Source organism: Triticum dicoccoides, chromosome 4A (assembly GCF_002162155.2).
Source record: "Triticum dicoccoides isolate Atlit2015 ecotype Zavitan chromosome 4A, WEW_v2.0, whole genome shotgun sequence".
Classification (NCBI taxonomy): domain Eukaryota; kingdom Viridiplantae; phylum Streptophyta; class Magnoliopsida; order Poales; family Poaceae; genus Triticum; species Triticum dicoccoides.
This window is the reverse complement of record NC_041386.1, coordinates 71,535,159-71,551,977: the sequence shown is the minus strand read 5'-3', so window position 1 is coordinate 71,551,977 and position 16,819 is coordinate 71,535,159. Positions and strand designations below refer to the sequence as shown.

General features: G+C 48.5%; 1 protein-coding gene across 1 annotated transcript; it reads left to right on the top strand.

Annotated features, from left to right (window-relative positions):
* Positions 1-1,597: 1,597 nt before the first annotated feature.
* Positions 1,598-4,507, top strand: LOC119285049 (protein NRT1/ PTR FAMILY 8.3-like). Its single transcript, XM_037564252.1, has 4 exons — positions 1,598-1,666; positions 2,285-2,390; positions 2,623-2,840; positions 2,927-4,507. Exons 1-4 carry the CDS (start codon positions 1,619-1,621, stop codon positions 4,280-4,282), a joined length of 1,728 nt encoding a protein of 575 aa, XP_037420149.1. The 5' UTR covers positions 1,598-1,618; the 3' UTR covers positions 4,283-4,507.
* Positions 4,508-16,819: the final 12,312 nt, after the last annotated feature.

Sequence of the window (16,819 nt, the reverse complement as noted above, 5' to 3'; positions counted from 1 at the left end):
GAATCTCATAATATTTTGTTTTGAGCTAGAAATCTCATAAATATACTTAGGATGTGTCTAGGGCACATCTAGATGTGCTATAGTTATTGCACATCTAAATGAGTGAATCAAGCATAAAAAGAAAAAGAAAAAAGAAAAAGAAAATATCCACACGAATCTTAATGTAAGATCAATGACATAGGATTTAGATGTGCAATACTTATGCACATCTAGATATGCTTTAACAAAACTGATATACTTATGGTATATAATCTTTTGGATGGAAAGAGGAGACGATCCCAACTTGGTGCAACAAAATTAGGGAGAGGCTAGGTGCGCTTCGGTTGTTGAGCCAATATGTACCTTGTCGCCCCACAGATCTTGCCTCTGCATGCACTTGGTTGTCCGACCTTGTGCCCGAGCGAGAATTGACAGCCCCGGTACGACAAATTTCACAAGAAATCAGTTATATTCGTCTAAATTGTCATGTATCCGTATTTTTGTCAACTATATTCGTCTGAATATGAGTGGGTAGGTGTTTTGGAAACTAAAATGGTCTACCCTTGGCTATATGTGCTACATGTTTGGAACTGCCTCTAAGGGTTAAAGTCATCAGGTTGGGTTAGTGGGGTAAGGCATGAGGAGGGAGACTCGGATCGTGCACTCGCTATCCCTACCTATGCTCAATTCGGTGTGTCCGGTCGTGCAATGTCGGGGGTTTACCCTTTGGTTATACAGGATCTACTACGTGTTTGGAATTTCCTCTACAGGTTAAGGTTGCCAGACTGAGTTTAGTCGGAGTAAGGCAGGAGAAGGGAAACTAGAATCGTGTATACGGCGTCCCTCCCTATGACCCTTCCCATATGCCCGGCCGTGCAATGCTGGATGGTAGGGGCGTCATCATCTTTTTAGACAGTCGTTATCGTTCAGAAGTTATTGGATCTGTTCCCGTCTCCTCGGCTCATAAGTGCTCTCTGGTTGGATTTGGTGATATCTACTCAGCCTGTGGCAGTACAGACGCAAACGCTCATATATATGCGCGCATACATTCATTCCTATGAACATACACATGCACACCTCATCTCTATGAGTACCTTCGAGAGACTGAGCCGGCATATCATCTTGAGATTTTACGAAGGCATCATAGGCGCTTCGTAGTCAACGAAAGCGTCTCCTTCAACTAAACGCTCCTGAACTAAATTCAGGAATAAAGACGAGCATCAAGACTTGAACCCCGATGGGCTGAGGATACCACTGTCCTCTTTCTGACCATCCAACCACAGTTGGTTCGCGGTTAAAGAACAAAGCTGTATATGCACGCAGAAGATGTAAGCCGCCGTTGCTTTGGAAAGCCGGTGACATTGTTATATTGTTTCGTACCCGTAACGTTGTTGTATGATGACGCACAGTGGAATGTGGAATCAAAGTGGGACACCCCTCTAGAGATAGAGATGGATGGAATTTAATGTCCACCTTTCGATCGTGAGCGCTCATACTTCCAAAGTGCGGCATGTATGCTGGTATTAAACTAATGCCTTTCTAGTTTATATACTGTAGAAATTTGACCTTGCGCAGATTTGTACTACGTGAGATCCATATATATTGAGGCGCCGTACCGCTGTGTTCAGCTTGTACAACCATGGCGTCTCTCAAGGAAAACTTGCAGCTGGAGGAACCACTTCTTGAGGTCAGTTTCTCTGCCACTTCTTCCACATTCATCTCTGGCAGTAGCTTGATTTTCCAAAGCAAATATTCGTTCTTATGTGCTTCGGCGTCCCTCGAAGTACGAATGTACTCCCTCCGTTCCATAATATAACAGCGTTTTTGACACTTGTATTATGGGACGGAGGGAGTATATCTTTCTTGAGAAATTTGGAGAGAATTAGCTCGTTTTGCTGCCCAAACCAGCATTTGCTGGGTTGGATGTCATATGGATCCTTGGACACTGAAATACTGGAAACAAATGGATCTGTTTTCCTTTAACCGTCGCAGATTAGCGCATTATGACCTGCATATTGCTGTGCTGAGATGTGCAAAATGCTGGCTGTTACATACATGCATGATGCAATACTGTTTTTTCTCATAATATTGTCCCTGAAAAAGGATGGTCTGCTTGGCAGCATCAGTAAACAGCAAAAATCATTAGCAATTAACTTGGCGCCAGTTTCTGTCTTCTACCCACTTTCTGATCCCGGCCTCTGTTTTCCTATCGTGTACTCCATATACAGTTACTTCATGCATTTGCAGAAAGATAGTACGTACATACTAGTACTTCTACTAAGAGTATCAGGCTTGTCTTATACAGGATTCTGCGGTACACAGAGGGGACCGTGTTGTTGACATCAAAGGAACAACAACTCCTATAACCAAGCACCGTACCGGCAGTTGGAAAGCATGCAAGTTCATCTTAGGTAAAACGGAGACCATCAAGTTTTCATGCAGATTTGGTAGAAAAACATCAAGGGTACTTCATTTCAGTTCAGTTTGTCCATTTTTTGTGCTCAGAGTGCACAGATGCATGGCTTTTTCCCATGAACATTAGTACTGTTGTCTCTCTGTGCTGCCCATTAATTACTTTGAAGTTTGCTTGAGAAATACTACTACCAACTAGTAGATCTGAGTTCCGGCTTGCACTGCGTGCAGTGACTGAATGCTTCGAGGAGCTAGCGTACTACGGGATCCAGTTCAACCTGGTAACTTTCCTCAAGACGATCCTGCAGGAGAGCAATGTGTCGGCGGCGAGGAACTACACCAACTGGCAGGGCACTTGCTACATCGCCCCCCTCGTCGGAGCGATCGTCGCCGACTCCTACCTCGGCAGATACCTCAGCACGCTGGCCTTCTTCGCAGTTTACCTAATTGTAAGCACACGCAAAGCTTTGATCCATTCGATCCCACGCATACCTCAAATGGAGCTAGTTTCTTAACAATTCAAGCGCGACACCAGGGAATGGCTGCGATGTCAGTTTCGGCGTCGTTCCCGGCGGCGTGCGCCGGGCTCGGCTGCCCGCAGGACGCTGGCTCGTCGCCCTCGTCCCAGTCCGCCGTGTTCTTCCTCGGGCTGTACATGATGGCCATCGGGGCCGGCGGCATCAAGCCCTGCGTCTCCTCCTTCGGCGCCGACCAGTTCGACGACGGCGTCCCGGCGGAGAGGCTGAAGAAGAACTCCTTCTTCAACTGGTTCTTCTTCTCCATCTACATCGGCAGCTTCGTCTCCGGCGCCGTCGTCGTGTGGGTGCAGGACCACTGCGGGTGGGTCGTCGGCCTCTGGATCCCCACCCTGTTCATCGCGCTGGCCATCGCGAGCTTCTTGCTGGGCTCCGGCTCGTACAGGGTGCAGAAGCCTCTGGGAAGCCCGCTGGCAAGAGTTTCCCAGGTCGTCGTCGCGGCCGTGCGGAAACGGAACGTGGGTTTGCCGCGTGATGCTTCTCTCCTCCACGAGCTACCGGAGGTTGAATCAATGGCGGAGTCCGACGGTACCAAGAAATTGCAGCATACACCAGTGCTCAGTTTCCTGGACAAGGCTGCGGTGGTCTCTTCGGCCGAGGAGCTTTACTCGGATCCATGGAGGCTTTGCACCGTCACGCAAGTCGAGGAGCTCAAGATCGTGATCGGCATGCTCCCGATCTGGGCCACCGGCATCGTCTACTTCTCCGTGCTCGCGCAGTTCTCCTCAACGTTCCTGGAGCAAGGGAGGATGATGGACACGGCGGTGGGCACCTTCTCCATCCCTCCGGCGTCCCTAGCCTCCTTCGACGCCGTCAGCGTCATCCTCTTCGTGCCCGTCTACGACAGGGTGCTCATCCCGGCGGCGCGGAGGTTCACCGGCAACGAGCGGGGGTTCTCGGAGCTGCAGCGGTTCGGCGTCGGCCTATTCCTCTCCGTGCTGGTCATGGCGGCCGCGGCGGCGGTCGAGGCGCGGCGGCTGGCGCTGGACCGGGCGGCGGCGGCGCCGATGTGCATCCTGTGGCAGGTGCCGCAGTACCTCCTGGTGGGCGCGAGCGTGGTGTTCGCGTGCGTGGGGCAGTCGGAGTTCTTCTACAACGAGGCGCCGGAGTCGATGCGGAGCCTCTGCTCCGCGCTGGGGCTCCTCACGGTGTCGCTGGGGAGCTACCTGAGCTCGCTCGTGGTGACCGTCGTGTCCGGCGTCACGACGAGGGGCGGCGGGCCCGGGTGGATACCGGATGACCTCAACGAGGGCCACCTCGACCGCTTCTTCTGGCTCATCGCCGCGCTTAGCGCGCTCAATCTCGCGGCTTTCGTCTGGTGTGCCAAGAGATACAAGTGCAAGAATGTCTCTTGATCGTAGAAATGCTCTAGATTTTTCATTTTTTGGTGTCCTGCAGTCTGCACACGCATGTCCATTCCTAAATATGGGATGATTGATTTTTGAGTGAAGTGCATCATAGGTCCTTAAACTATTCTAGAGGTGTCACGTAGGTCGTTGAATTATGAAAATCGTCATCCAGGTCTTCAAAGTGCAATATGTGTGTTATTCTAGTCCTTAAACTATTTCAAAAGTGTCACGTATGTCCTTAAACTATTTCAAAGATGTCACATATATACACAATTACTACATTTTAAGGATTTTCAAAGACCTGGATGACACTTTTCATAGTTTGAGGACCTACGTGACACCATCAAAATAGTTGAAGGACCTAGAATGCACTTCACTCTTGATTTTTCGTTAATTCCTATCAGGACCCCGATTCCAAGTTACATCGATCTAGCCGGTAACACTTCATATCACATTGCGGCCTCATGCATGGTATCCCCACGGCTGTCGCCTTACCATAGCCCGGGACCGTTTGCGCCTTTTGGCTCACGTATATGATAGTGTCGCTAGCATCCATATGACAGAGAACCCGGGCCGACATGGCTAGTCGTGAACCCAAAGCGGCACAGACCTATGGAGACATGCATACATGAATCACATCGAGCATGTCGGTCATCAGCGAGTGAATCCGGGCTATAGCACTGGGCTAACAGGACTCCGGGGAACCCGGGCTGTAGCAGGCCAGGAAGGACTCCGAAAGTCACCACGTGACATTTCCCCGAAGGGACAGACATAGGAACGAAGTGAAACACATGCCGGCCAATCAAGTGTCCTGAGCAGTAGTACTGGGCTAGCAGGACTCCGGTGAACCGGACTGTAGCGGACTACTATGGCTCGAGGAGCACCAGATTACATTTCCCCATAAGAAAGGCTGCCAAGGATAAACAACTAGATTGTCGGATCCCACACATACCAAGCATTTCAATCATACACACAATATGCTCGATATGTGTAAATACAACATGGCATCACAACAAAACTCTACAACTCAAGTACTTTATTTAAAGGCTCCAGGGAGCCATACATAACATGTTCATCCAGGTAGGGGTCACATGACCCGACACTCAAGTCATACAAGCATACAAGCACATGCAGAAGCAAATAGTCTGAGTCCAGACACTAGAAAGAAAGATGGCTTCTCGAAGCCTGTCTATCTACATAGGGCCCTCCATGGCCAGGATCACCACCTGGGTGGCAAGTCACTCATCGACGTCGAGATCTACATAAAACCCATCGGAGGGGGCGGTGTTGTTGTCTGAAAACAGTAGTTAAGCAAACATGAGTACAAAGATACTCAGCAAGTCTTACATCAGAACCTACTATACATGCTCATTCTCAAGAAGGTGGTGGAGTTATTGCAGCAAGCCAGCTTTGACTCTTGGCTAAGCTATCCTACGAGACACCACTAGTAAAATAGTTTTCGCACACGAGTCCACTAATCACCAACACAATACTCCACCGGGGATCCACCCTCGTCATCCTACGAGAGAGCCATCCTCGGTACTCACACTTATCTTGAGTTTTTTAGTAGTAACCATTAACTTGTCTATGAACTGTATAGGCAACCAAGTAGTCCTTTACCGCGGACGCGGCTATTCGAATAGATGATGTTAACCCTGCAGGGGTGTACTTCTTCATACACGCTCTCACCACTTACCGCCGTTTACACGACATGTACTCGGCAACCTTCAAGCGGAAGCCCAACGAGGGTGTCGGCCACGGCCTACCTAAACACTCAAGTCTCTATTCCAGATTTATCGCCTATCCAGGTTCCATCCGCAGGGAGTCCGACCGAGGTTTTCACATACGGCCCCGAACGATGTGAATAGGGTCCCGAGACGCCAAACGGGCGCCCGGCATACCCGGCCACGGTGTATCTACCGCAACATAGCCCACCCCTAGGGTCAGCGCTACGCATGGCCGCCAACACATAGCCTACAAACACCAGAAACTATTTGCAACTCCTGGACAGAGTACTAGGGTGATTAAGAAGCTGAGAGGCTCAATTAAGGATCCCAATGCATGGTAGTAGCTGATTTTTAAAATCACACATACAGATCTCAGTTCTTAGGGACAGTCTCAATGAAACAACCCACCATGTACTCCTACATGGCCTCTCATCGATACCTTTACCAAATCATGTTCAACACAACCCTCACATTACCGACATAATCATTTCACTCTAGCCCATCACCCAGATGAACCAGACCTGACACAACTCTAAGCATAGCAGACATAGCAAGGTAGGAAACACAAACATGGCTCAATCAACTCCTACACATGCTAGTGGGTTTCATCTAGTTACTGTGGCAATGACAGGTCGTGCAGAGGATAAGGGTTCAACTACCGCAGCACACAACAGTTTGAAACGTTGTTGTCTTAATGCAGTAAAGGAGAGCAGAGGCGAGAACATGGGATTGTATCGATATGATCAAATGGGCTGCTTGCCTGATGGAGTGGTAGTAGGGTACTGCCCTTCAGTTGGATACTCGGAGATATCCTCGGAGGCAGAACCGACCACGAAGGACACACAGAACATAATCAACACATGACAATATGCAACAATATGATGCATGCTATGACATGGCAAAATGATGTGTCCTGCCTAATGCAATGTGAAACAAGTTGAAATGGGTCCATTTGAACCAAAGATTCAAATGGAAGTTAAAGTTCATATGCATAATAAGTGTGTTAGCTTGTTTCACCTAAACAGCAAGGTTAAAGTGGTTTGTCATGCATGAAACCATTACAGATGGATAGATTGAATTTTTCTGATCATTTTTCATATATAATTTGTTTGATTTGGAGCTATGGTTGATTTTCTATGATTTTTAGAAGTTTTGGTTATTTTCTGGAATTTCCTATATAAGATTAAATCCAGAAAATGAATAATTGCATCAGCACTGCGTCATGCTGGCGTCAGCAGTCAACAGCACCTGGTCCTGGTCAAACCTGACTAGTGGGGCCCACTGGTCACTGACTACTAACTAAACTAACCTAGTTAATTAGCACTAATCAGACTAATTAGTCGGGCGGGGCCCGCATGTCAGTGAGAGAGAGGGGAAGGTCAACCCGTGTCAGCGGGGTCAACCTCGCCGGTCAGCGGTCAAAGCCTGCCAGTGTTTAGCCGTCGGCGAGGCCAGACGCGGCGGCGCGCTGCGGGATTTGCCCACAGGGCACCATTTGGCGCGCGGAGAGCACCTACGTGGAGCTGGGACTCGCCCGCATCCAACCACGGTGGTGGTTTGGCCGGGGAGTGGCCGGAGCATCGCCGGCGACGAGCTCGGCGGAGGCTGAGGCTCGGGTGTGCTCGTGGCTGCGGTGGCCTAGGCGATGCGGCGAAAGCACCTACAACATCTACGCCGCGCGGGGAGTGTGATGGGCACAAGCCCTTGACCAAATGGTCACCGGAGCATCGCCGGCGACGTGGTCAGGCAGCGGCGTGTTCGGGCACAAGAGGCGCGGCGTCTACGGTGTTCTTGGGGTGAAACAAAAAGCACGGGGAGGTTCAGCAGCTCACAGGGAAGCCGCAGGAAGGGTCAGTGTGCTCAGGGAAGCTCGGGTGCGGCGGATCGACGACGACGGTCGACGGCGGCTGAAGGTTGAAGACGATGGTGGCGGGGATGATGCAGGGGCTCCGGCGTCGTGTAGCTCAGCTGGTCGACGTAGTCGACGACGGCGAACCATCCGGACACGGTGAGAGGGCGCGGGGACGGCGTTGGACGCGGCTGCGGCGAGCGACGGCGACGGTGACGTCTCGGGCGATGCCGGGGAGGGTGAGAGAGGGAACCAGAGAGAGAGAGCGAGTGTGCCTGGGAGCTCGGGGAGAGAGAGAGGGTTTGTCCCAGGGCGACAGGTCGACGAGGGGAGCGGCTGGGCGGCGGGCAGCTGCGTGGAAAGCATGATGTGCTCACCGTCGAGCACCTGCCTGCCTGTGCTGGTGAGAGCAAGCAGCTCGCTGGCACAACAGGTGGGCTGGGCTGCTAGGTGGGCCGGCCAGGTGGGCTCAGGTAAGTGCTCTGCACTGTTTTTTGTTTCTCTTTTATTTATTTTCTGTACTGTGTTTTGAAATAGAATAAATACTATTTCATTTCCAAAAACTCTGGAAATATTTAGAGGCACATTTGAGAATATTCTCAACTGCCTAAAAATGCTTCCAAGATTATTTGAGCACTTTAAAATATTTATAAGATTTAAAATTCCCAAATTCAAATACTTATGACTTGGTTCAAAAATCCAGAATGGCCCCATAAATTGTAGAACCATTTTTGGCAGAGGTTTAAACCAGAACCAAAAATGGTGGGCTTTTATGAAGGGCATTTTGGGTTCATTGAAATTCCAACTGTTGGAATTTAGCATTTTCAGGGGGGTGTTGGGGTTGATTAGCCCCCATTTCAAGTTTAAAAGAAATTTAAACATGATGCACAAGTTCAACCAACCCTAATGCATAACAGGAAAGCAGGGATGTGACAACTCACCCCCACTCAAAAGAATCGCGTCCCGAGAATCAGGACTCGTCAGGAAGAAGGAGGGGTACTCAAGTTGAAGACAATCCTCCCTTTCCCAAGTAGCCTCTTTCTCGGAATGGTGTAACCATTGAACCTTGAGAAACTTGATGTTGCGGCGTCGAGTGGTACGCTCGGCTTGATCGAGAATACAAACAGGGTACTCTCGGTATGTAAGGTTATCTTGGAAATCAAGTGTTTCGTGGTCCACTCCACTGATAGGATCCGAGAAGCAACGCCTGAGTTGAGATACGTGGAAGACATCATGAACTCTGGATAGTTGCGGAGGTAGTTCCAATTGGTACGCAACTTCTCCTCGTTTGGCAAGAATGCGAAAGGGTCCAATGTAACAAGGAGCCAACTTGCCTTTGATACCGAATCGATGGGTTCCCTTCAAAGGAGTAACCTGAAGGTAGGCCTTCTCGTCGACCTCATAGGTCATAGTCTTATGATGTCGATCATATTGACTCTTCTGACGAGATTGGGCGGTTTTCAATTTCTCACGAATAATGCGAACTTGCTCTTCTGCCTCCTGGATCATGTCCGGACCAAAGAGTTGTCTTTCTCCGGTCTCTGACCAGTTCAGGGGTGTTCGACATTTTTGTCCATATAGAACTTCGAAAGGAGCTTTGCCCAAACTAGCTTGGTAGCTGTTGTTGTAGGCAAATTCGGCAAATGGAAGGCATTTCTCCCAATCCATTCTGAATGAGATGACAGAAGCTCGTACCATGTCTTCCAGAATTTGGTTGACACGTTCTACTTGACCACTTGATTGAGGGTGGAAGGCGGTGCTGAAGGAGAGATGAGTTCCCAAAGCATTTTGGAAACTTTCCCAAAATTGAGAGGTGAAGAGACTTCCACGGTCTGAATTGATTTCCAAAGGAACACCATGGAGAGACACTATCCGAGAAATATAAAAATCTGCTAGCTGGCTAGCGGTGATACTCTCACGAACAGGTAGGAAATGGGCTACTTTGGAAAGACGGTCGATCACGACGAAGATAGCATTATTCCCTCTCTTGGTCCTGGGAAACCCAGTAATGAAATCCATACTGATGTTATCCCATTTCCACTCAGGAATAGCCAAAGGTTGAAGGGTGCCAGCAGGCCGTTGGTGCTCTTCTTTAACACGATGATATACGTCGCAACTAGCAATGTATTGAGCAATTTCTCTCTTCATCCTAGTCCACCAAAACCTCTGGCGTAGGCCTTGATACATTTTAGTACTACCGGGATGAATGGTGAGAGGGGATTCATGAGCTTCCTTAAGAATCAACTAGCGTAGATGTTGTTTATTGGGAACCACCAAGCGGTTCTCGAAGAAGACAACACCTCGCTCATCCATGGAAAAACATTTAGCAACTCCGCTAGCGATGTTTTCCTTAATCCGGGATATGCCCTTATCATACCGCTGGGCGGTTATGATCTGATCCATAAGGTTAGGCTTCGCCACCAGGGTGGATAGGAATCCTCGAGGAACTATGTGAAGGTTAAGCTTACGAAATTCCTCGTGGAGAAGTGGTTGACTTTGTTGTAACATCAGGTTGTTACAATAAGATTTACGACTTAGCGCATCAGCCATGACATTGTCTTTGCCCGGGTGTAAGTTATTCCTAAGTTGTAATCCGAGATCAACTCGACCCAACGTCTTTGCCCGAGATTCAAATCTGGTTGGGTGAAGATATACTTCAAACTTTGGTGATCGGTGAAGATCTCGCAACGATTACCGAGAAGGTAATGTCGCCAAGTTTTGAGTGCATGGACTACAGCTGCAAGCTCTAGATCATGTGTGGGATAGTTTTCCTCATGGGGGGTGTAATTGCCGTGAAGCATAGGCAATTACCTGACGATCTTGCATGAGTATGCAACCTAGTCCTTGTCGCGAGGCGTCGCAATAGATAATAAAGTCCTTGGAGAAATCTGGTGGTACCAGTACGGGAGCAGATGTCAGGCGTCTTTTCAGTTCCTGAAAGCTGAACTCGCACTGTGGGGTCCACTCGAACTTTTTATCTTTCTTGAGAAGTTCAGTTAGAGGTTTAGCAACCTTGGAGAAATTCTCGACGAAGCGGCGGCAATAGCTCGCTAAGCCAAGGAAGCTTCGAACTTGCTTGACCGTCTCAGGTGGTGTCCAATCAAGGACGGCTTGAACTCGCTCGGGATTGACAACAATACCCTTACCAGAGATTACATGGCCTAGATAGGTCACTTCTGGCAACCAAAATTCACACTTGGAGAATTTGGCATAAAGGCGATGCTCTCGAAGTTTCGTCAATACCAGCCTTAGATGTTCGGCATGTTCCTCTTCATTCTTGGAGTAGATGGGTATATCATCGAGGTATACTATGACGAATTTATCCAAATACTCCATGAAGACTGAGTTCATTAACCGAGAGAAGGTGGCTGGGGCATTGGTTAAACCGAAGGACATGACGGTGTACTCGTATTGGCCATAACGAGTAACAAAGGCCGTTTTGGAAATGTCCCCATTTCTGATTTTGATTTGATGGTAGCCCAACCTCAAATCCATCTTGGATAAGTCCGAGGATCCGGCGAGCTGATCATACAGATCGTTGATTCTGGGAAGCGGATACTTGTTCTTGATAGTGACCAAGTTGACAGGTCGGTAATCTACAACCATCTGATCCGTTCCATCCTTCTTCTTGACGAAGAGGATGGGGCAAGCCCAAGGAGAGGAACTAGGACGGATGAAACCCTTTTTCAAGGACTCATCGAGTTGGTTCTTAAACTCGGCTAATTCTAAGGGTGCCATCTTATAGGGTCTTCTAGAAATTGGAACGGTTCCTGGAACAAGGTCTATCACAAACTCGACATCCCTGTCAGGTGGAACACCTGGCAGTTCTTCTGGAAAGACATCTTGGAAGTCTCGTACTACCAGAATATCTTCAAGGTCTGGAAGGGGGTTGGCATTTAGGGAGTAAAGATGGCACTTGGCCATTCGAGTTAAGATATTGACTGTCTTGCCCGATGGGTGAGTAAGTTGAACGGTTTTAGTGGCACAATCAATCTTAGCATAATGAACTGACATCCAGTCCATACCCAAGATGATGTTTATGTCCGAGGACTTGAGAGCTATTAAGGATGCAAGGAAGACAAGTCTATCGACAAGAATTTCATTCCCATGGCTTACCCTAGAGGTTTGCCATCTAGAGCCAGGGGTTTGAATTTCCATGGTAGTGGGCATGTCACAGAATGTTGTGTTATGCAATCGAGCATAGCTCTCAGATATGAATGAATGAGATGCTCCCGTATCGAAAAGAACAGATGCCGGATGGCAATTAACAAGGAGCGTACCAAGGACGATGTTAGGATCCTCATGAGCCTCCTCAGCTGAGACATAGTTGACATGGCCACGTGCAGTGGTGACCGGCTTGGCGTAGAATGTCTTTCCCGCCGGCTTACCACGACCAACAGACTTTCCAGACTAATTGGGGTTGTTGTTCTGGGGACACTCTCGACTATAGTGACCCGGCTCTCCACACTTGAAACATGTCACAACATTGGGGCGTGGAGCAGCATTAGCAGCGGGGCCACCATAGGGCTTGGGCGGTGCAAACTGCTGGTTGGGACGAGGCGCCTCAAAGGATGGCCTCAGAATGAACCTGGGTGACAGTGCCGTGCTTGGAATCCACACCCGGCGCTTCTGAGATCCAGAGCCGGATGAAGAGCCAAAATCACGATAGTGCTTGCGTGAAGCGTCATAGTCAGATTGGCTTGTCTCAGCACTGATGGCTTTATTGACCAACTTCTGAAAGGAGGTGCACTCGTGCATACGAAGATCGCGGCGAAGCTCAGGGCTAAGTCCCTTGCGGAACCTTGCCTGCTTCTTAGCGTCGGTGGATACCTCTTCAGGAGCATATCGTGCCAGATTCCCAAATCCACGACTATATGCATCCACAGTCAGTATTCCTTGGGTGAAATTGTAGAACTCTTCCCTCTTGCGATCTATGAGACCTTCCGGGATGTGATGCTCACGGAAAGCCTCACTAAATTCAGCCCAAGTAGTGATTTGGCCGACCGGGCGCATAGCTTCAAAGTTTTCCCACCAAAGGCTAGCAGGGCTTTCGAGGTGATAGGAAACATAGGTAACCTTATCAGCTTCGGCTACGTTAGCAGAACGTAGCTTGTGTGTGATGCTGCGGAGCCAGTCATCCGCGTCGAGGGGCTTGACGGAATGATTGAACTTTGGTGGGTACAACTTGATGAAGTCATTGATTGACACCAAGTCATTTTGCTAATGGCGTGCAGTGTTCTGCTCAATCCGCTCCAGCAAGCGGTTAGTCTCACGCTTGTTTCTTTCCGCCTCCAGCATCACTTCGGCCAGAGAAGGCGGGTGAGGCAGATTTTCACCCCTAACTACACTAGCTTCCCCCTGCTCCAGGGCAGCAGGGTTGCTGCGGGTGTTGACCATCCTAGGAGAAAACAAGACAACAGTTTAGATAAGGATGGCACAAACTTAGCAAGGAAGTGCATAATGTAATGGATAACATGGAATGCTAAGATGTTCATTGCACGACATGGTAATATAGAAACTGCCATGTATATACCATTGGTCGTACACATCGTACATAGTTTAGTACAAGCCCAGGCTAGAGTACAACTACGGTGAAAGACATTACATCTCATCGGATGTAACACCCTCGATGCGACTATAGCTCCCACGTGTCGAGGCATGACTTAGAGACATAATCGCATTGAAGGCATATGTCGCAAGTTAGGCAATCTTCACAACATCCCAAGTAATATGAATAATAAGGGGGAGAACATAGTTGGCTTACACTCGCCACGTCAATCAAGTACATAAATAACATTACATCATCCAAAACACTCATGGCCCGACTACGGCGCCAAAATAGAAGAAACCCAACGTGCGACAACGGTCCCAATCACCCCCAACTGGGCACCACTACTGATCATCGGGAAAGGAAACATAGTAACACTGAGAGTCCTCGTCGAACTCCCACTTGAGCTCGTACTCGTCACCTAGAGGGGAATCACCTGGACCTGCATCTGGAGTTATAGTAATCTGTGAGCCACAGGGACTCAGCAATCTCGCACCCTCGCGATCAAGACTATTTAAGCTTATAGGAAGGGTAGGCAAATATATGTGGAGCTGCAGCAAGCGACTAGCATATATGGTGGCTAACTTATACGCAAAAGAGAGCGAGAAGAGGAGGCAAGGCACGAGCGAGAAACTAGAGAGCAACCTGCGCAAACATTACTCCAACACCGTGTCCACTTCCCGGACTCCGCCGAGAAGAGGCCATCACGGTAACACACTCAGTTGATTCATTTTAATTAATTAAGGTTCAAGTTATCTACAACCGGACATTAACAAATTCCCATCTGCCCATAACCGCGGGCACGGCTTTCGAAAGTTCAATCCCTGCAGGGGAGTCCCAACTTAGCCCATGACAAGTTCTCACGGTCAACGAAGGAATAGACCTCCTCCCAAGACGTTCCGATCAGACTCGGTATCTCGGTAACTCAAGACACTTCGACAGGTTAAAACAAGACCAGCAACACCGCCCGAATGTGCCGACAAATCCCGATAGGAGCTGCACATATCTCTTTCTCAGGGCACACTCAGATGAGCGCTCCATACAACTAAAACCAAACCTTGAGTTTCCCCGAGGGGGCGCTGCACAGGACTCTAGTTTGGACCAACACTCAGAGGAGCACTGGCCTGGGGGTGGGGGTAAAATAAGATGACCCGCGGGCTCCGGGAACCCGAGGGAAAAAGAGGCTAGGTGGCAAATGGTAAGGCCAAGGTTGGGCATTGCTGGAAAAGCTTTAATCAAGGCGAACTATCAAGGGGTTCCCATTATAACCCAACCGCGTAAGGAACGCAAAATTCCGGGAACATAACACCGATATGACGGAAACTAGGGCGGCAAGAGTGGAACAAAACACTAGGCGAGAGGCCGAGCCTTCCACCCCTTACCAAGTATATAGATGCATTAAGATAACATGGAAATATAATGATATCCCAACAAGTAAATAAATGTTCCAACGAGGAACGACCTCCAATCTTCACCTGCAACTAGCAACGCTATAAGAGGGGCGGAGCAAAGCGATAACATAGCCAAACAACAGTTTGCTAGGACAAGGTGGGTTAGAGGTTTGACATGGCAATTGGGAGGCTGACAAGCAAATGGTAGGCATCGTAGCATTGGCATAGCAAGAGCGAGCAAACTAGCATAGCAAAGATAGTAGTGATTTCGAGGGTATGATCATCTTGCCTACACAGTTGTCAGAGTTGACTGGATCCTCACAAGCAAACTCAACGGGCTCCTCGGTAGTGAACTCGTCTCCCGGCTCTACCCAACAAGACAAACAAGCAACAAGGATGCAATCAACCACGTGCAAGACCAAGCAATAAGATGAAATGATGATATGCTATGCGGGATGCGATGCGGGATGCAAAATGCAAGATATGACAGGAAATGCATGAACCTGGCCTCAACTTGGAATTCCAAGGGTGCCACTGGAAAGATGAGATGAAATCGCTTGAAAACGCTATAAAGAACGCCGGAATCGGAGTTACGGTTTGGAAAAGGTAAGCGTTTTAAGAATGACACCGGTCTGCGATTTACAGCAAGTAGGCATCTAAATGCAATGAGATGAACATGCTACAGCCACCAAACATGACAACAAAATACATGGCAGGGATGCACACAAGATGCTTAACAAAAGACTAGCACTGAGCCACGGCCAATTCATCCATTATGAGGTTCAAACAAGCATGGCAAAAACGCAAATGCAAAACAGATTCCAGACTTAGCGAAATTAACACTTGTCTGAAATTTTAGATCACGAAGCCCTCTTCGGAGCAGCAAAACAACATGATACATGACCTGATTAAGATAAATAAGAATATGGCATGGAGCTACTCAACAAGCTTAACAAAAGTCCCAAAGTGACCTGGGGCCAAAAGGGATCACAAAATATATAAATGAGCACACGAACATAGCTAAAACACAATCAGTTTTCAGACTTAGTGAAAACTGAGACATGCTGAAATATAACTCATGAAGGCATGTAAACGAGCTCGATGCACTCACTACAGTGCAAGTCATGGCAAGACAAGCATACATCCATTAAGAAGGCACAAAATACAAGCTATACATGGCAAGAACAATGACATAGCATGCACGGATCAACTACAACAACGCCGGCAAAATCGCAAACGAGTTGACGATCTGCCGAGATTCACCATGAAGCAAAAGTAGAGCTCGATTGATTCAAGCTAGGGTGCTCCATAATTGCAAACAAAGACATGGATGCATAGAGCATAACATGGTTAACAAAACTCCTTTAATGATCATCCTCAAAAGAGGCATGGATCACTAGGAAACAAGCTGAACATATGGCATCATGAACTAAATAATCCCAGACTTAGTGAAAACTACTAAGTCTCTGAAAACAGATTTCCCGGGTGCCTCTCTTTGCAAGCTTGCACAAGTCACCACACGCATCCTAAAAATGCATGGGTTGCACCTATGGAAAGAAGACAAAATGCTTAACAAAACATATGAAGGACTCGCAGGCATATCATGCACACAATAATCATGGCAAAAATGACAAAAGTCTAAGATGAACTAGCAGATCTGACAATTAACTCATGAAGGCCCCTTCTAACAGTATTTTCGGCATCAAGATGAACTCAAATGGAAATGATGCAATGGAATGAAATGATGTACTCGTCGGGGCGAACAATTTGATGTGCTATATGCTCAAATCGGAGCTACGGATGCAAAGTTACGGCAGGTCAAAGTATGCATAAAAATTTAGGGTTCGGGGAACAAAAGTCAACCCCGATTCAAAATATCTCAGATCTGCACGGAAACCGAGGCACGGCTGGATCCGAGCTCGCCGGAGCTGTCGTGGTCGCCGGAGTGAGGAGAGGAGGGGCCGGCCGGTGCGGAGAGCTCGCCGGAGTGGGGCGCCGGCGGCGAGGCGGCGCGGGCGCGGCGACCGA